The sequence below is a fragment of the Pseudophryne corroboree genome, chromosome 1 (genome assembly GCF_028390025.1).
Source record: "Pseudophryne corroboree isolate aPseCor3 chromosome 1, aPseCor3.hap2, whole genome shotgun sequence".
Lineage (NCBI taxonomy): Eukaryota > Metazoa > Chordata > Amphibia > Anura > Myobatrachidae > Pseudophryne > Pseudophryne corroboree.
This window is the reverse complement of record NC_086444.1, coordinates 713402262-713429435: the sequence shown is the minus strand read 5'-3', so window position 1 is coordinate 713429435 and position 27174 is coordinate 713402262. Positions and strand designations below refer to the sequence as shown.

Here is a 27174-nt window from a genome sequence, read left to right as displayed (position 1 = left end):
CAGTGGACCAAGGAAGAAAGTTGCCTGCCAATAAATATATTGGAACTATAGGCCATATATTCAGGCAAAGGACATGCTTCAGGGGAAACCAGTCCAATCCGCTCGGACATTGCAATGGCAGTAGCGTACCTTAACCATCAGGGAGGAACTCATAGCCAAAACACAATGAAGAAGGTAAGTCGCGTTAAGGTGGGTAGAACTTTATTATCCAGCCTTGTCTGCAGTATTCATTCCGGGAGTCCTAAACTGGGAAGCGGATTTTCTCAGTAGACACGACATTTTTGCACAAATAGATTTACACCCCAAGATCTTACAAACTCTGGTAAACAATGGGGGTTACCGGAGATAGATCTCATGGTGTCCTGTCTGAACAACAAAGTTTCCGCATACGGGTCAAGAACAAAGATCCCAGAGTGACCTTTGTGGATGACCTGTCCACTTTTGTCTGGCTTATGTGTTTCCACCAATCGCCCTGTGAGCCAGGGTGATGCGAAAGGTAAGACAAGGTAAGGGTGCCGTGATACGAATAGCTCCGTTCAACGTGTCCTTCAATATGCTCTACTCTTCCCAAGGAGACTCAGGCCTTTTGATTTGTAGTGATTATTTCTCTAACGTCCTAGAGGATGCTGGGACTCTGTAAGGACCATGGGGAATAGACGGGCTCCGCAGGAGGCATGGGCACTTTAAGAAAGACTTTGGACTCTGGGTGTGCACTGGCTCCTCCCTCTATGCCCCTCCTCCAGACCCCAGTTTTAGACTGTGCCCAGAGGAGAATGGGTGCACTGCAGGGAGCTCTCCTGAGTTTCCTGCTTAGAAAGCATTTTTGTTAGGATGTTTTCTCTTTTTCAGGGAGCACTGTTGGCAACAGGCTCCCTGCATCGAGGGACTGAGGAGAGAGGAGCAGACCTACTTAAATGATAGGCTCTGCTTCCTCGGCTACTGGACACCATTAGCTCCAGAGGGAGTGAACACAGGTTCGTCCTGGGCGTTCACCCCAGAGCCGCGCCGCCGTTCTCCTCACAGAGCCAGAAGAAACGAAGACAGAAGATGTCTCAGGCGGCAGAAGTCTTCGGTGCTTCACTGAGGTAACGCACAGTACCGCAGCTGTGCGTCATTGCTCCCATACACCTCACACACTCCGGTCACTGTAAGGGTGCAGGGCGCAGGGGGGGGGGGGGGGCGCCATGGGCAGCAATAAAACACCTCTCCTATGGCAAAAGTCTATATACATGTACAGCTGGGCACTGTACATGTATATAAAAGAGCCCCCGCCATTTTTTAGTAAGTTTATGCGGGACAGAAGCCTGCCGCCGAGGGGGCGGGGCTTCTCCCTCAGCACTCACCAGCGCCATTTTCTCTCCACAGCACAGCTGAGAGGAAGCTCCCCGGACTCTCCCCTGCTTGACACACGGTGAAAGGGGGTTTTAAAGTAGAGGGGGGCACATTATTGGCGTTTTATACATTAAACAGCGCTACTGGGTAAACAATCTGTGTTTTTCTCCAGGGTTATATAGCGCTGGGGTGTGTGCTGGCATACTCTCTCTCTGTCTCTCCAAGGGGCCTCAGGGGGAACCTGTCTTCAGAAAAGAGATTCCCTGTGTGTGTGAAGTGTGTTGGTACGTGTGTGTCGACATGTTTGACGAGGAAGGCTCACCTAAGGAGGAGGGGGGAGTGCATGATGGTCAGGTCGCCGTCGGCAATGCCGACACCGGACTGGGTGGATATGTGGAATGTCTTGAATGCAAATGTAAATTTACTGCATAAACGATTAGACAAGGCTGATGCTAGGGATCAGTCAGGTAGTCAGACCATCCCTGTCCCTGTGGCACCAGGACCTTCGGGGTCTCAAAAACGCACCATATCCCAGATCACTGACACAGATACCGACACAGATACTGACTCTAGTGTCGACTATGAGGATGCAAAATTACAGCCAAAGGTGGCGAAAGGTATTCGTTACATGATTATTGCCATTAAAGAGGTTTTGCATATCACTGAGGAACCCCCTGTCCTTGACACGAGGGTACACATGTATAAAGGGAAAAAGCCTGAGGTCAATTTTCCGTCCTCATTTGAACTAAGTGACTTGTGCGAAAAGGCTTGGGAATCTCCAGATAGGAGACTACAAGTTCCCAAAAGGATTCTTATGGCGTATCCCTTTCCACAAAAGGACAGGATACGATGGGAATCTTCGCCGAAGGTAGACAAGGCGCTGACACGCTTATCCAAGAAGGTGGCACTGCCTTCTCAGGATACAGCTTCCCTCAAGGATCCTGCTGATCGTAAGCAGGAGGTTACCATGAAGCGCATTTACACACATTCCGGTACTATCGTTAGACCGGCTATGGCATTGGCCTGGGTGTGTAGTGCTGTCGCAGCATGGACAGATTCCTTATCTACGGAACTTGACACCCTAGATAAGGATACCATTCTACTGACCCTAGAGCAGGCATTCCCAACCACGGTCCTCAAGGCACACTAACAGTACAGGTTTTTGTGATATCCAGGCTTCAGCACAGGTGACTTAATTAGTAGCTCAGTTATTTTGCTTTAACCATCTGTGCTGCAGCCTGGATATCACTAAAACCTGCACTGTTGGTGTGCCTTGAGGACCGTGGTTGGGAATGCCTGCCCTAGAGCATATCAAAGATGCTGCTTTATATATGAGGGATGCTCAAAGAGACATTTGTTTACTAAGCTCCAGAATAAATGCTATGTCTATTTCTGCTAGGTGACTCCTGTGGACCCGACAGTGGACGGGGGATGCCGACTCAAAGCGGCATATGGAGTCGTTGCCTTACAAGGGGGAGGAGTTGTTTGGAGAAGGCCTCTTGGACCTTGTCTCTACTGCTACGGCCGGTAAATCGAATTTCTTACCTTATGTCCCCCCGCAGCATACTAAAAAGGCACCTCATTATCAAATGCAGTCCTTTCGTTCCAATAAAAGCAAGAAGGTACGGGGATCGTCCTTCCTTGCTAGAGGAAAAGGCAAGGGAAAAAAGCTGCATGCAGCTAGTTCCCAGGAGCAGAAGTCCTCCCCTACATCTGCAAAGTCCACCGCATGACGCTGGGGCTTCCCGGGGGGAGTCAGCTCAAGTGGAGGCACGTCTTCGATTTTTCAGCCAGGTCTGGGTTCACTCACAGGTGGATCCCTGGGCTATAGAGATTGTTTCTCAGGGATACAGGCTGGAATTCGAAGACGTGCCTCCTCGCCGGTTTTTCAAATCGGCTCTGCCAGCTTCCCCGTCAGAGAGGGAGTTAGTGTTGACTGCAATTCAAAAATTGTATCTCCAACAGGTGATAGTCAAAGTTCCTCTTCTCCAGCAAGGAAAGGGGTATTACTCAACCCTGTTTGTGGTCCCGAAACCGGACGGTTCGGTCAGGCCCATTTTGAATTTTAAATCCCTGAACTTGTACTTGAAAAAGTTCAAGTTCAAGATGGAATCGCTCAGAGCGGTCATCGCCAGCCTGGAGGGGGGGGATTGGATGGTGTCCCTGGACATAAAGGATGCATACCTTCATGTTCCGATTTTCCCTCCTCACCAGGCGTTCCTGAGATTTGCAGTACAGGACTGTCATTACCAATTTCAGACGTTGCCGTTTGGGCTTTCCACAGCCCCGAGAATTTTTACCAAGGTAATTGCGGAAATGATGGTTCTCCTGCGCAAGCAGGGTGTCACAATTATCCAATACTTGGACGATCTCCTCATAAAGGTGAGATCTCGGGAGAAGTTGCTGGACAGCGTGTCGCTGTCGGTGAGGATGTTGCAGGGGCACGGCTGGATTCTCAATATACCGAAGTACCGGCTAGTCCCTACAACGCGCCTGACCTTTCTGGGTCTGATTCTAGACACAGACCAGAAAAAGGTTTTTCTTCCGATGGAAAAGGCTCAGGAGCTCATAGCCCTTGTCAGGAACCTATTAAAGCTAAAACAGGTTTCAGTGCATCACTGCACGCATGTCCTGGGGAAGATGGTGGCATCGTACGAGGCCATCCCCTTCGGAAGGTTCCATGCGAGGACCTTTCAATGGGATCTACTGGACAAATGGTCCGGGTCCCATTTACAAATGCATCAGAGGATCACCCTGTCTCCCAGAGCCAGGGTATCTCTCCTGTGGTGGCTGCACAGTGCTCACCTCCTAGACGGCCGCAGGTTCGGAATTCAGGACTGGATCCTGGTGACCACGGACGCAAGCCTCCGAGGTTGGGGAGCAGTCACACTGGGAAGAAATTTCCAAGGTCTCTGGTCGAATCTAGAGACTTGTCTCCACATCAACGTCCTGGAGTTGAGGGCCATATACAACACCCTACGCCAGGCGGAGGCATTGCTTCGGGACAAACCGGTTCTGATTCAGTCAGACAATGTCACAGCAGTGGCTCATGTAAACCGCCAAGGCGGCACAAGGAGCAGAGCGGCCATGGCAGAAGCGACCAGGATTCTTCGCTGGGCGGAAGGCCATGTAAGCACCCTATAAGCTGTATTCATCTCGGGGGTGGACAACTGGGAAGCGGACTTCCTCAGCAGGCACGACCTGCATCCGGGAGAGTGGGGACTTCATCAAGAAGTCTTCACACAGATCGTGGGTCGGTGGGGACTGCCTCAGATAGACATGATGGCGTCCCGTCTCAACATAAAGCTAAAGCGGTATTGCGCCAGCTCAAGAGACCCTCAGGCGGTAGCGGTGGACGCTCTAGTGACACCTTGGGTGTTCAGATCGGTCTATGTATTCCCTCCTCTACCTCTCATACCCAAGGTGTTGAGAATAATAAGACTAAGAAGAGTAAGAACAATCCTCATTGTTCCAGATTGGCCACGAAGGACTTGGTATCCGGAACTGCAAGAGTTGCTCACAGAAGATCCGTGGCCTCTTCCTCTAAGACAGGACCTGCTGCAGCAGGGGCCCTGTCTGTTCCAAGACTTACCGTGGCTGCGTTTGACGGCATGGCGGTTGAACGCCGGATCCTAGCGAAAAAAGGTATTCCGGAGGAGGTCATTCCTACCCTGATCAAGGCTAGGAAGGACGTGACATTGAAACATTATCACTGTATATGGCGAAAATATGTTTCTTGGTGTGAGGCCAGGACTGCTCCTACGGAGGAGTTCCATTTGGGTCGTCTGCTTCACTTCCTGCAAACAGGAGTGACTTTGGGCCTAAAATTAGGGTCCATAAAGGTCCAAATTTCGGCCTTATCCATTTTCTTTCAAAAGGAATTGGCTTCTCTTCCTGAAGTACAGACATTCGTGAAGGGGGTGCTGCATATTCATCCTCCTTTTGTACCTCAGGTGGTGCCGTGGGATCTTAATGTGGTATTAAGTTTCCTCAAGTCACCTTGGTTTGAACCACTCACAACAGTGGAGTTGAAATATCTCACTTGGAAAGTGGTCATGTTTTTGGCCTTGGCTTCTGCGAGGCGTGTTTCGGAATTAGCGGCTTTGTCACATAAAAGCCCCTATCTGCTTTTCCACGTGGATAGGGCAGAATTGAGGACTCGTCCTCAATTTCTGCCTAAAGTGGTCTCTTCTTTTCATATGAATCAACCTATTGTTGTGTCTGTGGCTACACGGGACTTGGAGGATTCCGAGTCCCTTGATGTGGTCAGTGCTTTGAAGATTTATGTGGCCAGAACAGCGAGGGTTAGGAAAACTGAAGCGCTGTTTGTTCTGTATGCAGCCAACAAAGTTGGCGCGCCTGCTTCAAAGCAGACTATTGCTCTCTGGATCTGTAACACGATTCAGCAGACGCATTCTACTGCAGGATTGCCATTGCCTAAATCGGTTAAGGCCCATTCCACTAGGAAGGTGGGCTCGTCTTGGGCGGCTGCCCGAGGGGTCTCGGCATTGCAGTTGTGCCGAGCAGCTACTTGGTCGGGGTCAAACACCTTTGCAAAGTTCTATAAATTTGATACCCTGGCTGAGGAGGACCTCCTGTTTGCTCAATCGGTGCTGCAGAGTCATCCGCACTCTCCCGCCCGTTTGGGAGCTTTGGTATAATCCCCATGGTCCTTACGGAGTCCCAGCATCCTCTAGGACGTTAGAGAAAATAAGATTTTACACTTACCGGTAAATCTATTTCTCGTAGTCCGTAGAGGATGCTGGGCGCCCGTCCCAAGTGCGGACTTCTTCTGCAAGACTTGTATATAGTTATTGCTTACATAAGGGTTATGTTATAGTTTCATCGGTTTAGACCGAGACTATGTTGTTTGTTCATACTATTAACTGGGTAGTTATCACAAGTTATACGGTGTGATTGGTGTGGCTGGTATGAATCTTGCCCTGGGATTCCCAAAAATCCTTTCCTCGTACTGTCCATCTCCTTTGGGCACAGTTTCTCTAACTGGGGTCTGGAGGAGGTGCATAGAGGGAGGAGCCAGTGCACACCCAGAGTACAAAGTCTTTCTTAAAGTGCCCATGCCTCCTGCGGAGTCCGTCTATTCCCCATGGTCCTTACGGAGTCCCAGCATCCTCTACGGAGTACGAGAAATAGATTTACCGGTAAGTGTAAAATCTTATTTTCTGTTTTGTCTCTTTGGCTGTGTTCCTCTTTATTCTTTTTAGCTTCTTATTTCAGTATTTCTTTTTACATTCTTGATTTATATTTTTGTGTGCCATAAATTCGGCAACTCACCCACTCCCCCCCCCCCCCCCCTCTTTACATGTGATCAACCATGTTTTCTGGCTATGGTTTGCCTATATCATTCTTTATTGCTGTTACAGTTTTATATAGTCTTTTCTACAAAATGTGTAATAATATTTTAAAGCATCTGAAATTACTTTTATGGTTTTTTTGTCTCTGTTATGCCTTTCTTGCTGCTGCTCTCTAATAAATTTTCAAACACTAATTAAAATAGAAAAAAATAGAAAATGTGAAAGTCTAAACCAAGTTAGTTTTGCCTTTCTAAATTGTTGCTTTAAATCTACTGGCTAAACGGCTGGAAAGGCGCTATTTCTGCAAACTCGCAGATTACTAAATAAGGGCCTTTGTGTTGTCAGCAACTAACTAGCTGTGTAACCAAAATTCTTGATACGAAAATCATTAGACCTGACATTCTACTCATTGAAGACACATTTTTATTAAGGTAAGTCTTAATTGTCATTGTTGCTTGGGCTGACTTTTGTCCACTCAGTGATGCACTTTTATCATAATACTTCTTCATTTGAAACATTTAATAAATAGAAATTAATTTTCTTATTTTTGCAGGGCGTAGAGACTGTCAAGAAGGAAATTGATGAAAGTGTCTTGGCACAGACTGGACCATATCGCCCCCCTCCAAGATTAAGGAAGAGGAGTGAATATTCAGGAGATAAAACCAAAGAAGAAAAAGTATTTGAAGCTAATGAGTGTGTACTACTTACTTCCCTGCATACAATATACATACCAATTTAATGGGAGAACACAAAGTCTAGTTTAAGCAGCACACCAGTGTGTTGTGTTGTGTGACCAGTTGTGTATCCAGAGATCATTTATGAATAGAAAATGGCTTATAATAGCTGCAGAAGTCTGAGTAGCAGCAGTGTCAGGCATCAGCTGCAAAGGTAAAACCCTAGGATGCATGAAAGTGATGCACACGTGATGCAAACACACTATGTAAGACCACACCTTGATTATGGGATACAGTTTTGTAATAAGTACATGAAAGAATGAGTGTGTTCTGAGCTGAGGTTCATATAATGATTTGCCTAATGGACTTTTTGTTCCAAAAGGAACATACACAGGACAAGTTTCCGCTATTAACTATAAAGCTTCCATATATATTTTGAGTAGACATTTTTTGCTTCTGAGATTTCTAGAAGTCTACCAAATTGTTAAGAAAATAAGTAGAGAAGAGCAACAGCAAGTACACATCATTACACTGTAAGCTTCAGAACATGGGCAGTAAGTAACATAGCTTAGGTTGAGATTCAGTTTGTCTTGGCCAAAAATTGATTAACAGGAATTAAAAACACATGGTCATGTTAACGAGGGTCTCATTGGGAGTTAACACAGATTTTAGTTTCCAGATCCAGACTAGGTGAATGGTAGGAAAAGAATCCTTTAATGTAAAACTGACAGGACACAGTGCAGTACCCCTGATTCACCACTCCCAATGAATATTAATGTATTTAGAGGTTTTTACTTAGGAAAATATGTCCATTTCTATTTGAATTGCGCAGGCATCGTGGACACGTTTCATGAAATATCAGCGTGTGTAATGTGTACACTCTACAGAGCTGCATCACATGGGTGTGACAAATTAGATGGTAGTGCTTGGGAGGAGGTATAAGTAGACTGTTTTGTGTTTGGGGTTGGGCAGACGACGCTGGACAAGCTGGCCGGTGACTACCTAGGTGACCAATGTATAGTCAGTGAGAGGAATACTTTAATGTGATTGCTGGAACCACACTTAAAGCTGTGATATCCTCACATTTGATGATTAAATTATGGCCCAGTGGTTCAGCAAAACCAGTGTGGATATTCAACTATTACTTTGTTTGTCAAACTAGTTATATTTAGTAGAACTGTTATGCTATTATTGACAATTTGCAGTAAAACCCAAGTGCTAAGTGTGGAACCTACAGTAGTTCCTCTTATCACGTCCCTGAGATAGGCAGCTGACTCTACACAGTAAAATCAAGTATACGGAGAGTAAATATAGCCTCATGTAAATTAGTTTAGAGAGAATAATTTCTAACTTTATAAACAGACCTTTAAAAATAGCCTATTTTAAGTCTTTCAGTGGTTACAAAATGCTCAGGGCATATACTGCCCCATGCGGCCGACCGTACACTCTGAAAATATTGAATCAGAGGGACATCTGTACGATCCGGGATGTCTGACTGATCAATATTTTCGGATCGGTCACCGGCATACACGCTATTGTGGCAATTACAGAGTCATGGTACAATGAAAATCATGACTGGGACATAGCTATACCGGGATATACTTTATTTAGGAAGGACAGAATTGGAAAAATCGGAGGAGGGGTAGCAATGTATGTAAAAAATGCCATAAATACTACATTAATACAAAGTATTGAAGAAAAAACTGAGGCCCTTTGGGTGACCATAGAAACAGGGGAAAAGTTGATTATTCGTATTGGCGTGATATACAGGCCACCAGGTCAGGAAGAGGAACTTGACAAGAACCTATTGCAGGACTTAACTAAAATGACATTAAAAGGAGAGGTAATAATCATGGGAGACTTTAATCTTCCTGATGTAAACTGGGAGGTGTCTGTTGCTAGTTCCACTAGAAGTAGGAACATTTTAAATTCCCTTCAGGGAGCATCCCTCCACCAATTGGTGAGGGAGCCCACTCGGAAAGACGCAATATTAGACTTAATACTTACAAATGGAGACAGATTATCGGACTTAAAAGTGGGTGAAAACCTGGGATCCAGTGATCATCAAGCAGTATGGTTCAGCATTAAGACAGAGACTGACTTGTCCCATACAAAAACAAAGGTGTTGGATTTTAGGAAGGCTGATTTTGTAGGGATGGGAAAATGTGTAAGTGATTCTTTGGCAGAGTGGAGGAACTTGGAAACAGTGCAGGAGAGGTGGGAAACATTCAAATGTGCAATATTGAAGGCAACAGACCTTTGTATCAAAACTGTTAGGAAAAACACAAGGAAAAGTAAGCCAGTGTGGTTTGCAAAAGAAGTAGCAAATATTGTGAGAGCAAAAAAGATGGCTTTTAGGAAATATAAGCAGACACAAAATAATGAAGACAAAAAGATATATCTTGTTAGACAGAAGGAGACAAAGAAGGTAATCAGATGTGCAAAGGCACAAGCTGAGGAGAAAATGGCCCAGTCAGTGGGTAAAGGAGGCAAAACTTTTTTTAGGTATATAAGCGAAAAGAGAAAAACAAAAGGCGGAATTATAAAACTAAAGACGGACACTGGGAGTCTTATTGAAGGAGACAATTTAATAGCAGATCATCTTAATGATTATTTTTGCTCAGTATTTACTACTGAAAGAGAGGGGAAGGGGCCACAGTTAAGTTGCAGGGATATTCAGGAAAATGAAACAAGTACATTTACAGAGGAGAAGGTCCTAACAGAACTCTCAAAGCTGAAAGTGGACAAATCTATGGGGCCAGATGGGATACATCCAAGGATACTAAAAGAACTTAAAGAGGTGCTGGTAGCACCATTGACAGAATTATTCAACCAGTCATTAGCTACAGGAGAAATTCCAGGGGACTGGAAAAGAGCAAACGTAGTCCCACTGCACAAAAGTGGAAGCAAGGAAGAGGCAAACAACTACAGACAAGTGAGTCTTACATCAGTAGTAGGGAAATTGATGGAAACACTCTTAAAAGAAAGAGTTGTAGATTATCTCAAATCCGGCAATTTACTGGATCCCAAACAGCATGGATTCACTGGGGGGAGATCATGTCAAACAAATCTTATTGACTTTTTTGATTGTGTGACTAAAGTGATGGATAAAGGTGGAGCCATGGATATAGCTTATGTAGACTTTAGTAAGGCTTTTGACACAGTTCCACATCGCAGACTGCTAAATAAACTTGAAAGTTTGGGATTGGATATTAGGATTATTGAATGGATAAGATCTTGGTTGAAGGATAGAAAACAGAGAGTTGTGGTAAATGGAGTGCATTCACAGGAGGGAAATGTTACCAGTGGAGTACCCCAGGGATCTGTACTTGGACCAGTGCTTTTTAATATCTTTATTGGTGACATTGCAAATGGCATTAAAGGGAAAGTATGCCTTTTTGCAGATGACACAAAGGTATGCAACAGGGTAGACACACCAGGTGGGGTAAAACAAATGATTGAGGATCTAGGTAGATTAGAGGAATGGTCAAGACTCTGGCAATTACAGTTTAATGCCAAAAAATGCAAAATCATGCACTTGGGTCTCAAAAATCCTAAAGCTAAATACAGTATTAATGGCACTATACTGGAAACTACTGAGGAGGAAAGGGATCTAGGAGTCACTATTTCAGATGACTTAAAAGCAGGTAAGCAATGTAACAAGGCAATGAGGAAGGCTAGTCAGATGCTTGGCTGCATTGGGAGAGGAATCAGCAGCAGAAAGAAAGAAGTAATAATGCCACTGTATAGGTCATTGGTACGGCCTCATCTAGAATACTGTATTCAGTTCTGGAGGCCATATCTTCAAAAGGATATTAATACATTAGAAACTGTACAAAGGAAGGCAACTAAAATGGTGCATGGCCTACATCACAAAACATACCCAGAAAGACTAAGAAATCTCAATATGTATAGTTTGGAGCAGAGAAGGGAAAGGGGGGTCATGATAGAAACTTTCAAATATATGAAGGGTTTTAACAAAGTCCAGGAGGGAAACATTCTCCAAATGAAGAGAAGCAATAGGACACGAGGACATGCACTGAGACTGGAGGGGGGGAGGTTCAGGGGAAATTTGCGGAAAAATTATTTCACAGAAAGGGTAGTGGACAAGTGGAATAGCCTCCCATCAGAGGTGGTAGAGGCTTAGACAGTAGAGCAATTTAAACATGCATGGGATAGACATAAGGATATCCTTACAAAGAAATAAGGATCAAATAAGGTTAGTGATAAAAAATAATATAAAAAAAAAAAAAAGGGGCAGACTAGATGGGCCAAGTGGTTCTTATCTGCCGACAAATTCTGTTTCTATAAATAAATATCTGTCCGATCTGCTGATAACAGGCAGGTTGGCCAGATAATCATAGCGTGTATGCTCAGCATTAGTAATTTGTTTCTTCAGACTAATAAATGTTGTTGCCCAGTAAAATAAACGGTTTAAGTCAGCATTTCTCAAACGCTGTGGCCTGGTTGTCTACAGCCATGGCCAAAAGTTTTGAGAATAACACAAGTATTGGTTTTCACAAAGTTTGCTGCTTCACTTGCTTTTAGACTTTTTTGTCAGATGTTACTATCGTATACTAAAGTAAACTTACAAGTATTTAATAAGTGTCAAAGGCTTTTATTGACAATTACATTAAGTTTTTGCAAAGAGTTATTATTTGCAGTGTTGACCCTTCTTTTTCAAGACCTCTGCAATTTGCCCTTGCGTGAGGTCATTCAACTTCTGTGCCACATACTGACTGATACCGTCCATTCTTTCCTAATCAATTCTTGGAGTTTGTCAGAATTTGTGGGTTTTTGTTTGTCCACCCGCCTCTTGAGGATTGCCACAAGTTCTCAAAGGGATTAAGGTCTGGACAGTTTCCTAGCCATGGACCCAAAATTTTGATGTTTTGTTCCCCAAGCCACTTTGTTATCATTTTTGCCTTTTGGCAAGGTGCTCCATCATTTTTGCCTTATGGCAAGGTGCTCCATCATGCTGGAAAAGGCATTGTTTGTCACCAAACTGTTCTTGGATGATTGGGAGAAGTTGCTCTTGGAGGATGTTTTGGTACCATTCTTTATTCATGGCTGTGTTCTAAGGCAGAATTGTGAATGAGCCCACTCCATTGGCTGAGAAGCAACCCCACACATGAATGGTCTCAAGATGCTTTACTGTTGACATGCCACAGGACCGATTGTAGCTCTCACCTTTCCTTCTCCAGACGAGCGTTTTTCCAGATGCCCCATACAATCTGAAAGGAGATTCATCAGAGAAAATGGCTTTACCCCAGTCCTCAGCAGTCCATTCCCTGTACCTTTTGCAGAATATCAGTCTGTCCCTGATGTTTTTCCTAGAGAGAAGTGGCTTCTTTGCTGCCCGTCTTGACACCAGGCCATCCTCCAAAAGTCTTCACCTCACTGTGCATGCAGATGCACTTACACCTGCTCACACTCACACCTGCCTGCTGCCATTCCTGAGCAAGCTCTGCACTGGTGGAGCCCCGATCCCGCAGCTGAATCAACTTTAGAAGATGGTCCTAGCAATTGCTGGACATTCTTGGGTGCCCTGAAGACTTCTTCACAACTATTGAACCTCTCTCCTTGAAGTTCTTGATGATCTGATAAATGGTTGATTTAGGTGCAATCTTATTAGCAGCAATATCCTTGCCTTTTTGTGAAAAGCAATGATGACTGCATGTGTTTCCTTGCAGGTACCTATGGTTAACCGAGGAAGAACAATGATTTCAAGCACCACGCTTCTTTTAAAGCTTCCAGTCTGTTATTCTAATGGTGCCCATACACTTGTGAGATTATCGGTACTATTCTTCGGTTTCGACCACATCTGTGAGAGAAATCGAATGATTGTATGCACATTTTAGTACCTTTCGACGCGATGCGCGGGCACGTCGGTCGAATATCGCGTCTCAAGATATTATGTGCTGCACATTATATTTATCGAATCGCAGTGCGATCGCATGTGTTTCTAGAAACACATGCTATATATCGCACTGCGATATGCGATGGGCACCTGCCGGGAGTGGCCAGAGGCCGCTCCCACTCGGCGGTGACGTGCCCATCACGTGATTACCATGCGATCTATCACATGATCGCATGGTAATATTTTTGGCAGTTCAGGTGCGATTTCATCACACCTGAACTGCCGGTGCGATGCCCCGCAATGTCGCACAAGTGTATGGGCGCCATTGGTCTCCAGCCTTGTTCTCGTCAACACTGTCACCTTTGTTAAAGAGAGAATCACTGACATTATGTGAGCTGTTTTTTGTGGCAGGGCTGAAATGCAGTGGAACTGTTTTTGGGAATAAGTTCATTGTCATGGCAAAGAAGAACTTAGCAATTAATTGGAATTCATCTGATCAATCTTCATGACATTCTGGAGTATATTCAAATTGCCATCATAAAAACTGAGGCAATAGATATTTTGAAAATTTGTGTCCCTCTGAAAAGTTTTGGTCATGGCTGTAATCCGGTCCCAGTCAGCCGGACAGCAAGCTATCAAGCAGGCCGCACCTTTCTTTAGACAAAGCTGTAGCATGTGGCCATTTACAGAGAGGGCAGCAAACTCCGTGTCCATACCATGTCCCTGCACAAGCAGCTTCCTCCATGGCCCTTGCTGTTAGGGGCAGAACTAGCAGTGGTGCAACTGTTGCATTAAACCGGTGCCTGCTGCTATAAAGGGGCTAGCGGCTTTATAATGTGTCAGTGACACTTTAGTATGCTGGCGCCGTGGACTGTAAGAGGTAGATTGCAGCACTGCCCTTCAGGGGTGTTGTGGACACCCCAAGAGGGAGAATAGGTGTCTGGATCCCGACAGCAGCGATATTTGAATGTATCCTGGGGAGATCTGGGGGGGAGGTTAGAGATGGGATGGGATAGTTCTATGCTAGTGGGAGATCTGTGTAAAGTGGGATCTTTTGTGCTAAGGGAGATTTGCATGGCAGGGGGATCTTCTATAGAAGGTGGTGATCTGTTTGTGTGTGTGGGATCTGTGCTGGGAGGGATATTTGTGATGGGGTGATCTAACATGTTCTTTGTATTAAGGGGAGAGCTTTATGTGATGAGGAGGAGCAGAGTTTGTATTTAATATAGGGTCTTCATCTTAGGGCTTCATCTTAATCCTGCACTGTCCACGCTGTTCTGGCATAGGCAAAGGCCCCTGGCCACTGCAGTAACTAAACCTATGTTTAATCGCACTGGGCTCGATTCAATTCAAAGCGAATTGAATAGCACCAGGAAGGAGCTCCCAGGGCTATTCACTTCAGCGTGCTGTTATGTTGGATGCCGGTTTTCGCGCCTTAAACATGGTGTTTAGTCACGAGAACCAGCATTCTCTGACTTAAGTGCCTGGTACGATGCTGTTTAATTACCTCAACATAATATAGCTACATATTGTGCAGAGTTGCTGTTAGCAGGTAAATTACCTCGACCCCAGTGCACACCACGATCTCTCTGCTGAAATATTTCCATGTGATTGGAAATTATTTTTTCCATTACTGTAGCATGTGTCTAGAAGCTTCCGAATCAGAGGCGTAACTACTGTGGGTGCAGGGGGTACAGCTGCTATGAGGCTCGAGCTGTTTCCAGGCCCCGCAGCTCCCCCTGCACCCAGTCACAGGCTGCCTCTGAAGCCCGCCGCTCCCCCCTTCACCGCCATCTGTCAGATAGAGATGGTATCCCTGATATCGTGCCCCCCCCCCCCCCCCCCGTGACTGCAGGATGTAGCTTCTCCCATTACTCACTGCAGCAAACACTGGTATAGACTTCACTGGCCAGCCCCTCGCAGCAGAACAGTGCGGTGCCGAAATTTGCGGGTGTTTAGGGGGTGGGGCCTAACACTGAAGCTCCTGCCCCCATCCGAGACCTGTGGTCACTGCTCAACTTGGGCAGTATCTCTACTGCTTGCTCCCCCCCCCCCACGATGCTCTTTCTCTTGCTCCTCTCTCTCTGTCTGTCTGTGACATGGTCTCTATCTACCTCACACTCTTCCTGACATTGCGTTTGCGCATCGGCTGCAGAGTACCTGCATGGATGCACACATTGCGGTAGTATCCCCAATGGATGCAACCGCAGTGTGATTGACAGTGGCAGGGGGGAGGCGAACAGAGGTGGTCCGCGACCGTTTTCGGGGTGTCACGCAGCCACTACAAAAAAAATGTCCACTAACACTTCTGAGTGGCTAGCCGCGGCATGACATCACTGTGCGATATCATTAGTGATGTGTAGGCCCAGGAGGAGGGTAAACACTTCCCGACGTCTCTCATAGAGCACATCGCCTAGTGTGTATCCACCTTTGCTTTGCAATCTATTTGAAGCTGTTAAACTGTGACAGGCTATATGATTTTAGTGACTGTCCCATTGCCCACTTTTTCTATGGATTCCCTACTTTTTTCACATGACTCTTTAGTGAAATGAAACTACTTTTGTTTTGGTTAACATTGACATGCATACATTGTTATAGCTTTATGGTAGCTTCATAAATGATATATGTGATGCTGATCCTGTTAATGATTTCTGGATTTCAGGGAAGCTATGGGAGTTGTGCTGCACAAGGATTCTAAGTGGCACCAGCAATGGAAGGATTTCAAAGATAACAATGTAGTGTTTAACAGTAAGTGCTCAGGCTCCTATATTTCACAAAATAAGTTGCTGTTTTCATGTCTCTGAAAGTTGACAATGCATTATGAATACATAAAAATAAATTAGGTGATGTTTCCTATCACATTCTCACATGATCATTCAGAAGCAAGTTTATAAATCTGGACTACTTCCTACAAATTGATCATGTTACAAAGTTTATTTCCAGCACTTAATACTTAGAAATATTTCTAGCTTTCCAGTTGACACTCTTTATCACAAATGAAAATCCTACAAAAAGTTAGAGCTGTTTATGTGATCACCATATGATGTTCGAATCTTAAAATGCATGCTTTAGACGTGTTAAGTATATACTCATCAGTATGTCACGGAAATCTAAAATTTTTTTCCAGAAACAAAACCTCTGAGACCTCAAATCTCAATATAAAAATTGTCAAAATACAGTGTAGTACTGTAAACACAGAAGTAATTTGAAACATTTAATAAAAAATGTTCATAAAATATAAAGCTGATCTCTTATATAAAGTTTATAGCAATCACATCAAGGACATAGTTAATTGACCAGTGGGACTAAATCTAAAATGTATCTAAACTGGCACCCTAACGTATCAGAATTTTTTTCATGGCATCCATAGGCCAATAGTTTCTTATTGACAAATTCAGAAAAAACATTGTTAAGTAAATTGTGTTTATATGTCATACTGTTTGTCCACATATTTTGCACTGGTTTTGCCTATTACATTGACAATAAATAGTTATACTTAGTCCTGGAACACCAACCCAGGGCACCCCAGCAAGGACCCAGAGGCACCCAGTTTGGGAACCATTTATCTAAACACATTCACTTTCACAGTTTGAGGTTTCCCAGGTGGGCTCCAACACGTTTCAGCTGCCTGTTATGTTAAAACTGAAGCTTTCTTCTTTTGTTACATGATGCCAAAAAATGTAAAGAAGTCAAGCAATTCTAGGAAGGTCTTTTACATTTTCCAAGTTTTTTCAGACATATAAGATTTATTGTAGTTGTTTTTGTTTTTTTCACAGATTTATTTATTCCATCATTATATGTACATTTTCTGAACATTTTAACACAAGATATAAACTTCATAAAGGTGCAAGAAAAACCTAAATGGAAAGCATTTCTTAGCCATCCATCAATGCATGCTGGGAGACACTGGCAGACCATTGGTTGTAGAGGGTGCTGTGAGGAGCAGGCACATCAGTCTAAACTTGTTTGCTTTTAGATCGTCCCCTACATCTCGTGTGTCCCAAAGGATCCATTTGGATTCTGTTTTATTGCATAGGCTCAGTGAGTTGACACCATTGTTGTTTAGCTGCTGGAGCAGCTTTAGGAGTAAGGTTTTCTTTTTAGCATTTACTTGCAGAGTACTCCATTATAACTCTATTAGAGGGGTGGGGTAGGTAGGTGTGCTCTCTGTGCCCCATCAATCACTGGGTTCCTGGCAAGGTGGTGTACCAGTGTCTGCTGTTTTGGGGCATTAGTTATTCCATACCTGGACTACCTGCTGATGAAAAGCGATATCTAATACACTACTCCCATCCCATCTACATTTTGCCTATGAGGACCCTAGGACACATAGCAAGTCCCATCACAGCGTCTCGCAATCCTGGCAATTGTTTGACAGTTCTCCAGTACATGGAATTGTGGTATGGATGCTGTCTTGCTTTGAAGCAATTCAATTCGTGTGCTTCCATTTGCGGACCTTTATGATTCAACTTCTAATGCATTGTCATGAGGTTATACTTGCCTGGCAAGCCAGTTCTTCTAGCTGTCTCCGTTGAAAAGTTTTGCCATTCTGTGGTGGTTAAACAAACTTCACCTCAGCCAGGGCCAGGTATTGTGCGTGGGAAACTGTACTATAGTACAACAAAACACTAATGGCAAGATGCATCATTGCGTGGAGAGTGATGAAATGAAGAGTGAAAAATGACCAGCCATCCAGCTCCTGTAATTTTTCAAACAGGGCCTGTGACATGGCAGTTAGGAGCTGATTGGCTGGTAAATTTTCTCTCTCCATTTTATCACTCTCCAAGCAATGATGCATCTAGCCCTAGGTCTTTAACTGCATCTGTTTTAGTCTTGGAATAAAGTTCTTCCCATAAATGTCCTTGTGGTAAGGTCAGTGTTTGAAGCACAGCTTTGCTTGAAGCACAGTCATTCAGTTGTGCAGACAATTTTGCTGCCACCCAGAGCTCATTGATGATGGTGGATCTTTTGTTTGGCAGAGAGATACATTCCTGGTGATTATCGGCGGTCTTACTAATGTAGAAAACTGGGAAGCGATTATCTCAGCTAGTATACATCCATCCCAGGGAGTTGTCTATACACTCAGAGGTAGTCTGTCAGCTAGTTGAGTGGTGGAGTCTGTCAAGTTCATGAACTTCAATAATGAGAAAGGCATAATACAATAATATAATTCATTGATCGCGGGTAATTACATCTGTGGAGGCTATTTAGTTAGTCCCGATAAGCCGGCGAAAAAATATTGCAGGTAATTGAATGCTGGCCTTAGTATCTGACAGTGTATTAAATAGATTATGTAAGGCTTCCCTATCCTCACACCACCTTGTAGTGCTTACTTTACTTGTATGCCTGGTCATAGAACCTGCTTGGGTCCAGTTATTTTTTAAATTGACTTTTATTGTACAACAGTTTCATACATGGTGTTGTGGCAAACTTTTACAATCAACAAAGAAAACGTGACTACAGTTCTGGTATTGAATAGACCATAGCACTTGCAGATTTAATCATTTTATATTAACTTGAACAATGACAATTATTGCCACCTGCCAATAAAGGATGATGTGCACACTGTAAAACTAGCATATCCATCAAAGCTTATAAATATATTCTTACAGGTAACATTTGTTTATGAATTGTGTTATATTGTGGCTCTACCATTAATGAATTGTATGGACCTCGTGGTATTTGGCCATGAATTATAAGTGGGCAGAACTGAATAAAAGATCCAGATAAAAAAATTGTCTTGTTGAGTGCTGTGGAAATGATGTGTGTAGTATACTACCAAACTAACCTTGAAACTGTAAACAAAAATAGAACATAATCACAGAAGGAGAATAGACAAATGCATCATATTTTACTATGCAGCCACTAAAAAACATTAAGATTTTTAGTATGTATTCTAGTATTGGTACTGTTATTATTCAACTATTTTCTATTAAAAAATTTGTTGTCCTTCTTTGTTGTGTTAATCAGGATTTTTTGAAATGAAGATGAAATATGATGAGAGTGATAATGCAATTATCAGAGCATCACGTACCATCACAGACAAAATAAGCGACCTTATTGGTAAGTTAAGTATTGCTAATGTAGTCTGTATGTTGTATAATGGTCTGTAAACGTGTAAATTTTAATTTTACTATCGCTTTAAGTTTTACAAACTTAATGGTACAAATGACATTATTATTTTTCATTACATTTCTACTTTCTAAGGCAAATTTGCATAAATATAGTCCACAAAACAACCAGAATAGCTCTGTGGGTATCATTAATATTGTAAATCACTGTACACCATTTATATTACTTTGGTAAGAATGGCTATTGAAATAGTACAGTACAGGTCCTGGACATGTTGTGCATGAATTGGGAATTGTCATCCTGGAAGAGACAATGCTGCCGTCGGGAAAGAACAAATCAACAATGTGTGGAGGCTCTGATTAACATTACGATATGGATCAACGAATAAGTTCACAGAGGTCAGTGCTTGGTTAATTCAAGTACTTATGCTATAAAAACTAATCCGCTGAGTGAAAAAACTGATGAATGCTGTAATGATGATGTGCACAATTTAAAGGATTTATTCAATATTGAAGTCACAATGCTTCATATAATAAGTGTAGGTGCAATTACGGATCGATCACTGATTAAGGGTTGCACTCAAACAAAGTCAAAAAGTTAATGATGGTATTCCATCAGTACAGTTCAATAAAGAAAGAATGGTTGATTCATAGTGCTATATGTTGGGGTTCTATGTCCTGGTGGGGCGGCGTCTCTCATCTGCCATTTGCAAGAAACGTACCCTTCCTCTCTGCGGCTGGTGAGCGGTGACTGCCGCTGATACTGTTCCTTTGTGGCGTCTTGGTGCTCTGTCCCTGTTGCTGCTGGGAGTTGGTGGCAGTGTGTGCAAGCCCTGGACCGCCAGTAGCTGTGAGACTTCCTGGTACTATGTGCTCTTACGAGAACACGCTGATCACAATTGTCCCTCAGCATACTGACCGCTCTACTCTGGTCGCTGGAGAGGAGAATCGTCCAGATGGTAGTTGGTGTTACACAGGGGTATCGTCCAGATGGTAGTTGGTGTTACACAAATGTCTGTAGGTGATTAATTCCTCCAACGTGTATCGGCCCTATCGGCCTTCCTCAGGGAGTGTGATATGAGCCATCTTGGTTGTGGTCAGGTATTTATGGGTGCCTTGTGCTGATTTCATTGGTTAATAGTTCGTTGGTGGGCGGGGGCTCACCAGAGGAGGCGATTTTAAAAGCACGAGTACTTGAATTAACCAAGCGCTGACCTCTGTCAACTTATTAGTTCATCCATATTGTATTGTTCTGTTAGGGAGTTTGGTAACCCTAAGGTCAAGCAGCTGTAACACAATCCCCTAGTAATACCTGCAGTGCTATACCACATTCTTCTATGCTCTGATTAAAATTGCCTACTAATGGAATGACAGGCTGTACAGATATGTTTTCTTTTTGTGCAATTCGGTTTTTTTAAATTAAAGATAACAACAATAGCAGTGTAAAAAGGTTTTTCCAGGTCATACAAAGAATATTTTCATTTAACACGAATATTTAATAATAATACATTTTAATTCAAGCATTGTATATGTTGTATCAAAACCGAATAGCATTCATTTATGTATGCATAGACATTAATAAGAAATAAAAAGGAAAAGAGGACCAGGGTGCAGAACAAAAAAGACAAACAAAATCAAACAGATATATCCCAGGTAGAAAAAGGAGAATCATTAGGTAAGAAAGTTGCAAGGGAATGGGATTGTCTTCAAAATCATGAAGGCTGAGTACTAATATGAGATACGAGGCAAGTTGAATAGTCCGACGAGTTTTTAAATCTCAACCAGTCATATCACATGGAAGTAATGGAGGAAGAGGTCAGGTTTAAAGAGGACATAAGATCCTCCATAGACATGTGAAAGTCAATTCTCCGGAACCACTGCGAGAGAAGTAAGTATTCAAAAGGGGTCTGATCCCATCCCTCTCTTCAGGCAGGCAATGAAGAGATGTAGTGCCTAATCTGAAGGTAGAACTAGAATGAACTTGACTGAAGACCAATGGCATCGCAGAGATCTGTAAATGATCGTAGCCCAGATCCATCAACCAATTGGCCTAGATACAATATATATGCAAAGGTCCACCCCGGATGGGACTGTATATTTAGACCTGGTATGAATTCTGGGTTATGCATTAAAGGTGTGAGTAGCGAAACACCAGTATCAAAGTAGTAGAGACGCCTCAAATTTTTCCAGTATTTAATAGTAGGATCTACTTGCGGATGGTGAAATGTAGGGATCTTCTGGAGCCATGGGATGGGAGAGGTTTGCTGAATGCCCTTAAATTACCGGCCATTGTTTAGTTGCTGGACACCTAGACATTTCCACTATTCTGGCAAGATGAACAGAGTAGTAGTAGCTGAGAAAATGAGGGAGGCCTCCCTTGGTCTAACTCTGGATAAGTATTTTCTGTGCCAGCCTTGTCCTCCCATTGCCCCAAACAAATTGACCCACCTGACCTTGGAGTTCCCCAAAGAAGGAGGGAGGAATAATAATTGGGAGTTCTTGGAATAAATAAAGCACTTTGTGTAGGATATTCATCTTTACTATATTTTTCCTGCCTATCCAGGACAATTTCAGTGTTGACCACTTCTGAAAATCAGTTTTGAATTTAGATATTAGGGGGAAGTTAAGCAGGAAAAGATTGGAGTTATCATTGGACAAAATAACCCCTAGATAATTAATATGAGATGGGAGCCAATGGAATGGAAAAGCTTGTTTGAGCCCTTCTATTTCTTGATCCGGCGTTGATACATTTAAGGCGACTGATTTTGCAAAATGAATTAGAAAGTTGGATAAGAACGCACATTTCTGAAATTCCGTCATAAGGGCAGGTAGAGAGATAATTGGGTTAGAAACAGAAGCCAAGAGGTTGCCAGCAAACAATGCTAATTCATGTTTGGAATTTCCCATTTGTATGCCTTTAATGTTATGATTTGCTCGAATCGCATGCGCCAAGGCCTCCATGCACAATACGAAAATTAATGGAGATACTGGACAGCCCTGGCAGGTGCCATTCCGAATGGTTGAAGCGTCTGAAATAGCCATATTAATACAGACTCAAGCAGGTGGAGCACAGTATAAAGCGAGAATACGTTGAAGACCGTTAAGACCCAAGCCCAGGTGTCCATGAAGCGCATATCTATTCTGTTAAAGGCTTTCTGTGCGTCGGTGTATAGGAGGACCACATGGGATCTGAAAAGTCTGGCGAGATGGATAAAATCAAGTTTATTTTGGTTGTATAATCTTTGGCTTCTCTGCCAGTGACAAAATCCACCTGATCTCCATGCACAAAACCGGGAAGAAGAGGTCCTAACTGACTGGCAAGTAGCTTGGCGAAAAACTTTAAGTAATTGTTCAGGAGAGAGATTGGCCTGTAGCTTGAGCACTGGGCTGGGTCCTTACCGTCCTTAGGGATAATCGAGATATGTGCTTCAAGGCTCTGGGGTGAAAAAACCACATCATCAGAAATTGCATTACATGCTTTAAAAAAAAGAGACATAAGAGATACGGAAGGTTTTATAATAACTTTTTGTGAATCCATCGGGGCCGGGCTTTTCCCTGTGGGTGTAGCTGAAAGAGCGGACTCCAACTCCTCCATAGTGAAAGATTGTTCTAGAAAACACAAGTCGTCCTCAGAAATTCGCGGAAACTTAACCAAATGAAGGTCATCTTTAATTGCTTGCCTAAACGTGGGTTGATCAAAAGAAGGTTGATCCTTCCTTAAGTTATAAAGATTAGTATAATAATTTTCAAAGGCTTTAGCAATTTGTGAGTCTTATCACACATTGAACGTAGGACTGTACTCTCTGAGCCCTAAAAGCCCTAGCCAACATTGAGTTAGGCTTATTGCCCCATAAATAATATTTGTGTTTGCACTTACGCATTTTGAGTTTGGTCCTTTTGAGCTTATTGAGTGCCGATCTGGCTTCAGTGAGTTCTCGTAAGACATCAGCTAAAAGCGTTGATTTGTGGGACAATTCAAGAGCTTTGATTTGATCAAGTAGCTACATTCTTCGGGCCTCTCTCCTTCATTTGGAAACCTAGTTGTATACATTTTCCCCTTGGCACACACATCTGTGCTTCACACACAGTGACTGAAGACGTTGTATTATTATCATTAAGAGAAATATAATACGAGATAGCTGAGGATAATTCTTCTATAAATCAAAGATCAGAGAGAACGAGCTCATTAAGGCTCCAAATCCATGGGCAAGATGATGACAGGTGGATACAAACATTAGCATAGACTGGAGCATGATTAGTCCATGTTATCTGACCAATCTCACTATGAGAAAAATGTTGCAAAAACCGATGCTCTATAAGGAAATAATCTATTTGATAATAAACTGAATGGGGGACTAAATAGTAAGTATAATCATTTACTGAGGTTCTCCAATGATCAACTAGTTGATACTCATGGAGGAGGAGTTTGATTCTACGATGGTCTTGAATGTGAGGATTATGTGGAGTAGGAGAGCAGTCAAGCATAGGTTCTAGGGACCAGTTGAAATTACCTCCTAGTATAAGACATCCCTCTCTCAGTGGCTCAAGGAGACGTAAGATTCTATAAAAGAATTGGCGCTATTTGCGATTAGGGAAATACACATTAACAAAGGTGTATATTTGGGTAAAAAATTAGCATTTAAGGACCTGGCATCTTCCTTCTTTCTATACATGGTGCAAGATATCTAGAAGCGGCAATCTTCGGGAAAGTAAAATAGCAGCACCTAATAATTTGTCTGAAGCATTATTGCTACGAAAAGCTTGGGGGAAATAATAATTATTCAGCTTAGGGGAGGCGTGAAGTATAAAGTGCGTTTCCTGCACAAATGCCGCATCGATCTTCTTCGATCTGAGTTCTGTCAGTAATGTGGATCGTTTTTTCAGGTATATGAAGCCTCTTGATGTTTAAGGAGTACAGCTTAATAGCAGTGTGACCAACCAGAGCCATATTGACGTGATTCGGGAAATAGGAGCTCTCCCCATAGTATACCCTTGCCAGAAGAGTGAAAGGTCAGATAATCCTTGTGGAGGAAAAATAGGGTACAATGGGAAGGATTTAGAGTGAGCGGGTAGGAGAAGATAAGGAGAGAACCAAAAAAGAAAGGAAGCAAGAAAGAAAAAGAAACAAAAATAACAAAAAAGTTAAACATTGATTAAACAGCAATGAGAATCTGAAACCACTGTTGGACCAGATGAGAACAGTACTGAATCTCATGGTCCAAGAAACATGCGGTTTTACCCAACTGGGGTAAATGGATGTGACAATCATCCAGGTTAATGTATACATAAAAAAATATAACAAGAAACTATTATTAGCAATATAGAAAACCACAAGGAATTACTTATAAAAGAAAACATGAAAGAAATATACATTTCAAGTTAAATAACCTAAGGGTCAGTAGCCATCTTACTAAAGAGTTGTCCACTCAAAGTTAACCATAACTCTGCTGTAACTATATTTGTGTGCACTAAGGCACACAAGGTTTGGGTCTCACTAGTAGACAGAATTCAACAAAAGAGGAAGAACTTTTACCTGGATATCTTCAGGTTATTTCACTTCACCCTATTTTCTAAGTCGTCGAGGTAGTGTTGCTTAAGCCTCAGTTCTTGGGTATGTGTGTATCATACAGTTTAGTTTTGTAAGTAACAACGTCTCCAGTGTGGTCCTCCAATTCCGACAACCAATGGGTTATTTGGTATAGATCTGTTTGTATAGCAGAGATTTCCATCATGACCAGATCAGCTTTGGTAGGGATGGTATGGAGGTGGGCTAATACTTCTGCCAATATAACATCAGGGTTTGTATCGAGTGGAGACTCCATACGTTGGATATTTCTCTGACGTCCTAGTGGATGCTGGGAACTCCGTAAGGACCATGGGGAATAGCGGCTCCGCAGGAGACTGGGCACAACTAAAGAAAGCTTTAGGACTACCTGGTGTGCACTGGCTCCTCCCTCTATGACCCTCCTCCAGACCTCAGTTAGAATCTTGTGCCCGGCTGAGCTGGATGCACACTAGGGGCTCTCCTGAGCTCCTAGAAAAGAAAGTATATATTTAGGTTTTTTATTTTCAGTGAGATCTGCTGGCAACAGACTCACTGCTACGAGGGACTAAGGGGAGAAGAAGCGAACCTACGTGCTTGCAGCTAGCTTGGGCTTCTTAGGCTACTGGACACCATTAGCTCCAGAGGGATCGAACACAGGGCCCGACCTCGATCGTCCGGTCCCGGAGCCGCGCCGCCGTCCCCCTTACAGAGCCAGAAGCAAGAAGATGGTCCTGGAAATCGGCGGCAGAAGACTTCGGTCTTCACCAAGGTAGCGCACAGCACTGCAGCTGTGCGCCATTGCTCCTCATGCACACCTCACACTCCGGTCACTGATGGGTGCAGGACGCTGGGGGGGGCGCCCTGAGCAGCAATATTATACACCTTGGCTGGCAAATCTACACAATATATAGTCATAGAGGCTATATATGTGTAAAATACCCCTGCCAGAGATCCATATAAAAGCGGGAGAAGTCCGCCGAAAAAGGGGCGGAGCTATCTCCCTCAGCACACTGGCGCCATTTTCTCTTCACAGTGCAGCTGGAAGACAGCTCCCCAGGCTCTCCCCTGTAGTTTTCAGGCTCAAAGGGTTAAAAAGAGAGGGGGGGGCACTAAATTTAGGCGCAATATTGTTTATACAAGCAGCTATTGGGGGAAAAATTACTCAGTTATAGTGTTAATCCCTGCATTATATAGCGCTCTGGTGTGTGCTGGCATACTCTCTCTCTGTCTCCCCAAAGGACTTTGTGGGGTCCTGTCCTCAGTCAGAGCATTCCCTGTGTGTGTGCGGTGTGTCGGTACGGCTGTGTCGACATGTTTGATGAGGAAGGTTATGTGGAGGCGGAGCAGATGCCGATTAAATGTGATGTCGCCCCCTGTGGGGCCGACACCAGAGTGGATGGATAGGTGGAAGGTATAACCGACAGTGTCAACTCCTTACATAAAAGGCTGGATGACGTAGCAGCTGTGGGACAGCCGGCTTCTCAGCCCGCGCCTGCCCAGGCGTCTCAAAGGCCATCAGGGGCTCAAAAAACGCCCGCTACCTCAGATGGCAGACACAGATGTCGATACGGAGTCTGACTCCAGTGTCGACGAGGTTGAGACATATACATAATCCACTAGGAACATCCGTTGCATGATCTCGGCAATGAAAAATGTGTTACACATTTCTGACATTAACCCAAGTACCACAAAAAAAGGGTTTTATGTTTGGGGAGAAAAAGCAGCCAGTGTTTTGTTCCCCCATCAGATGAGTGAATGAAGTGTGTGAAGAAGCGTGGGTTCCTCCGATAAGAAACTGGTAATTTCTAAAAAGTTACTGATGGCGTACCCTTTCCCGCCAGAGGATAGGTCACGTTGGGAGATATCCCCTAGGGTGGATAAGGCGCTCACACGCTTGTCAAAAAAGGTGGCACTGCCGTCTTAGGATAAGGCCACTTGAAGGAGCCTGCTGATAAAAAGCAGGAGGATATCCTGAAGTCTGTATATACACACTCAGGTACTATACTGAGACCTGCAATTGCCTCAGCATGGATAGTGCTGCTGCAGCATGGTCTGTTACCCTGTCAGGACAGGGATACTATAACCATAGAGCATATTAAAGACGTCGTCTTATATATGAGGGATGCACAGAGGGATATTTGCCGGCTGGCATCCAGAATTAATGCAATGTCCATTCTGCCAGGAGGGTATTAGGGACCCGGCAGTGGACAGGTGATGCTAACTTTAAAAGGCACATTGAGATTCTGCCTTTATAAGGGTGAGGAATTGTTTGGGGATGGTCTCTGGGACCTTGTATCCACAGCAACAGCTGGGAAGAAATTTTTTTACCTCAGGTTTCCTCACAGCCTAAGAAAGCACCGTATTATCAGGTACAGTC

General features: G+C 43.5%; 1 protein-coding gene across 4 annotated transcripts in view; it reads left to right on the top strand.

Annotated features, from left to right (window-relative positions):
- Positions 1 to 27174, top strand: part of TIMM44 (translocase of inner mitochondrial membrane 44) — a 211355-nt gene that overhangs the window by 128816 nt on the left and 55365 nt on the right. For all 4 annotated transcript variants that reach the window (XM_063915150.1, XM_063915159.1, XM_063915168.1 and 1 more), the window contains 3 exons: positions 7201 to 7340; positions 15844 to 15929; positions 19152 to 19244. In XM_063915150.1, coding sequence (XP_063771220.1) covers positions 7201 to 7340; positions 15844 to 15929; positions 19152 to 19244 — 319 coding nt within the window. The remainder of the gene's footprint in view (positions 1 to 7200; positions 7341 to 15843; positions 15930 to 19151; positions 19245 to 27174) is intronic.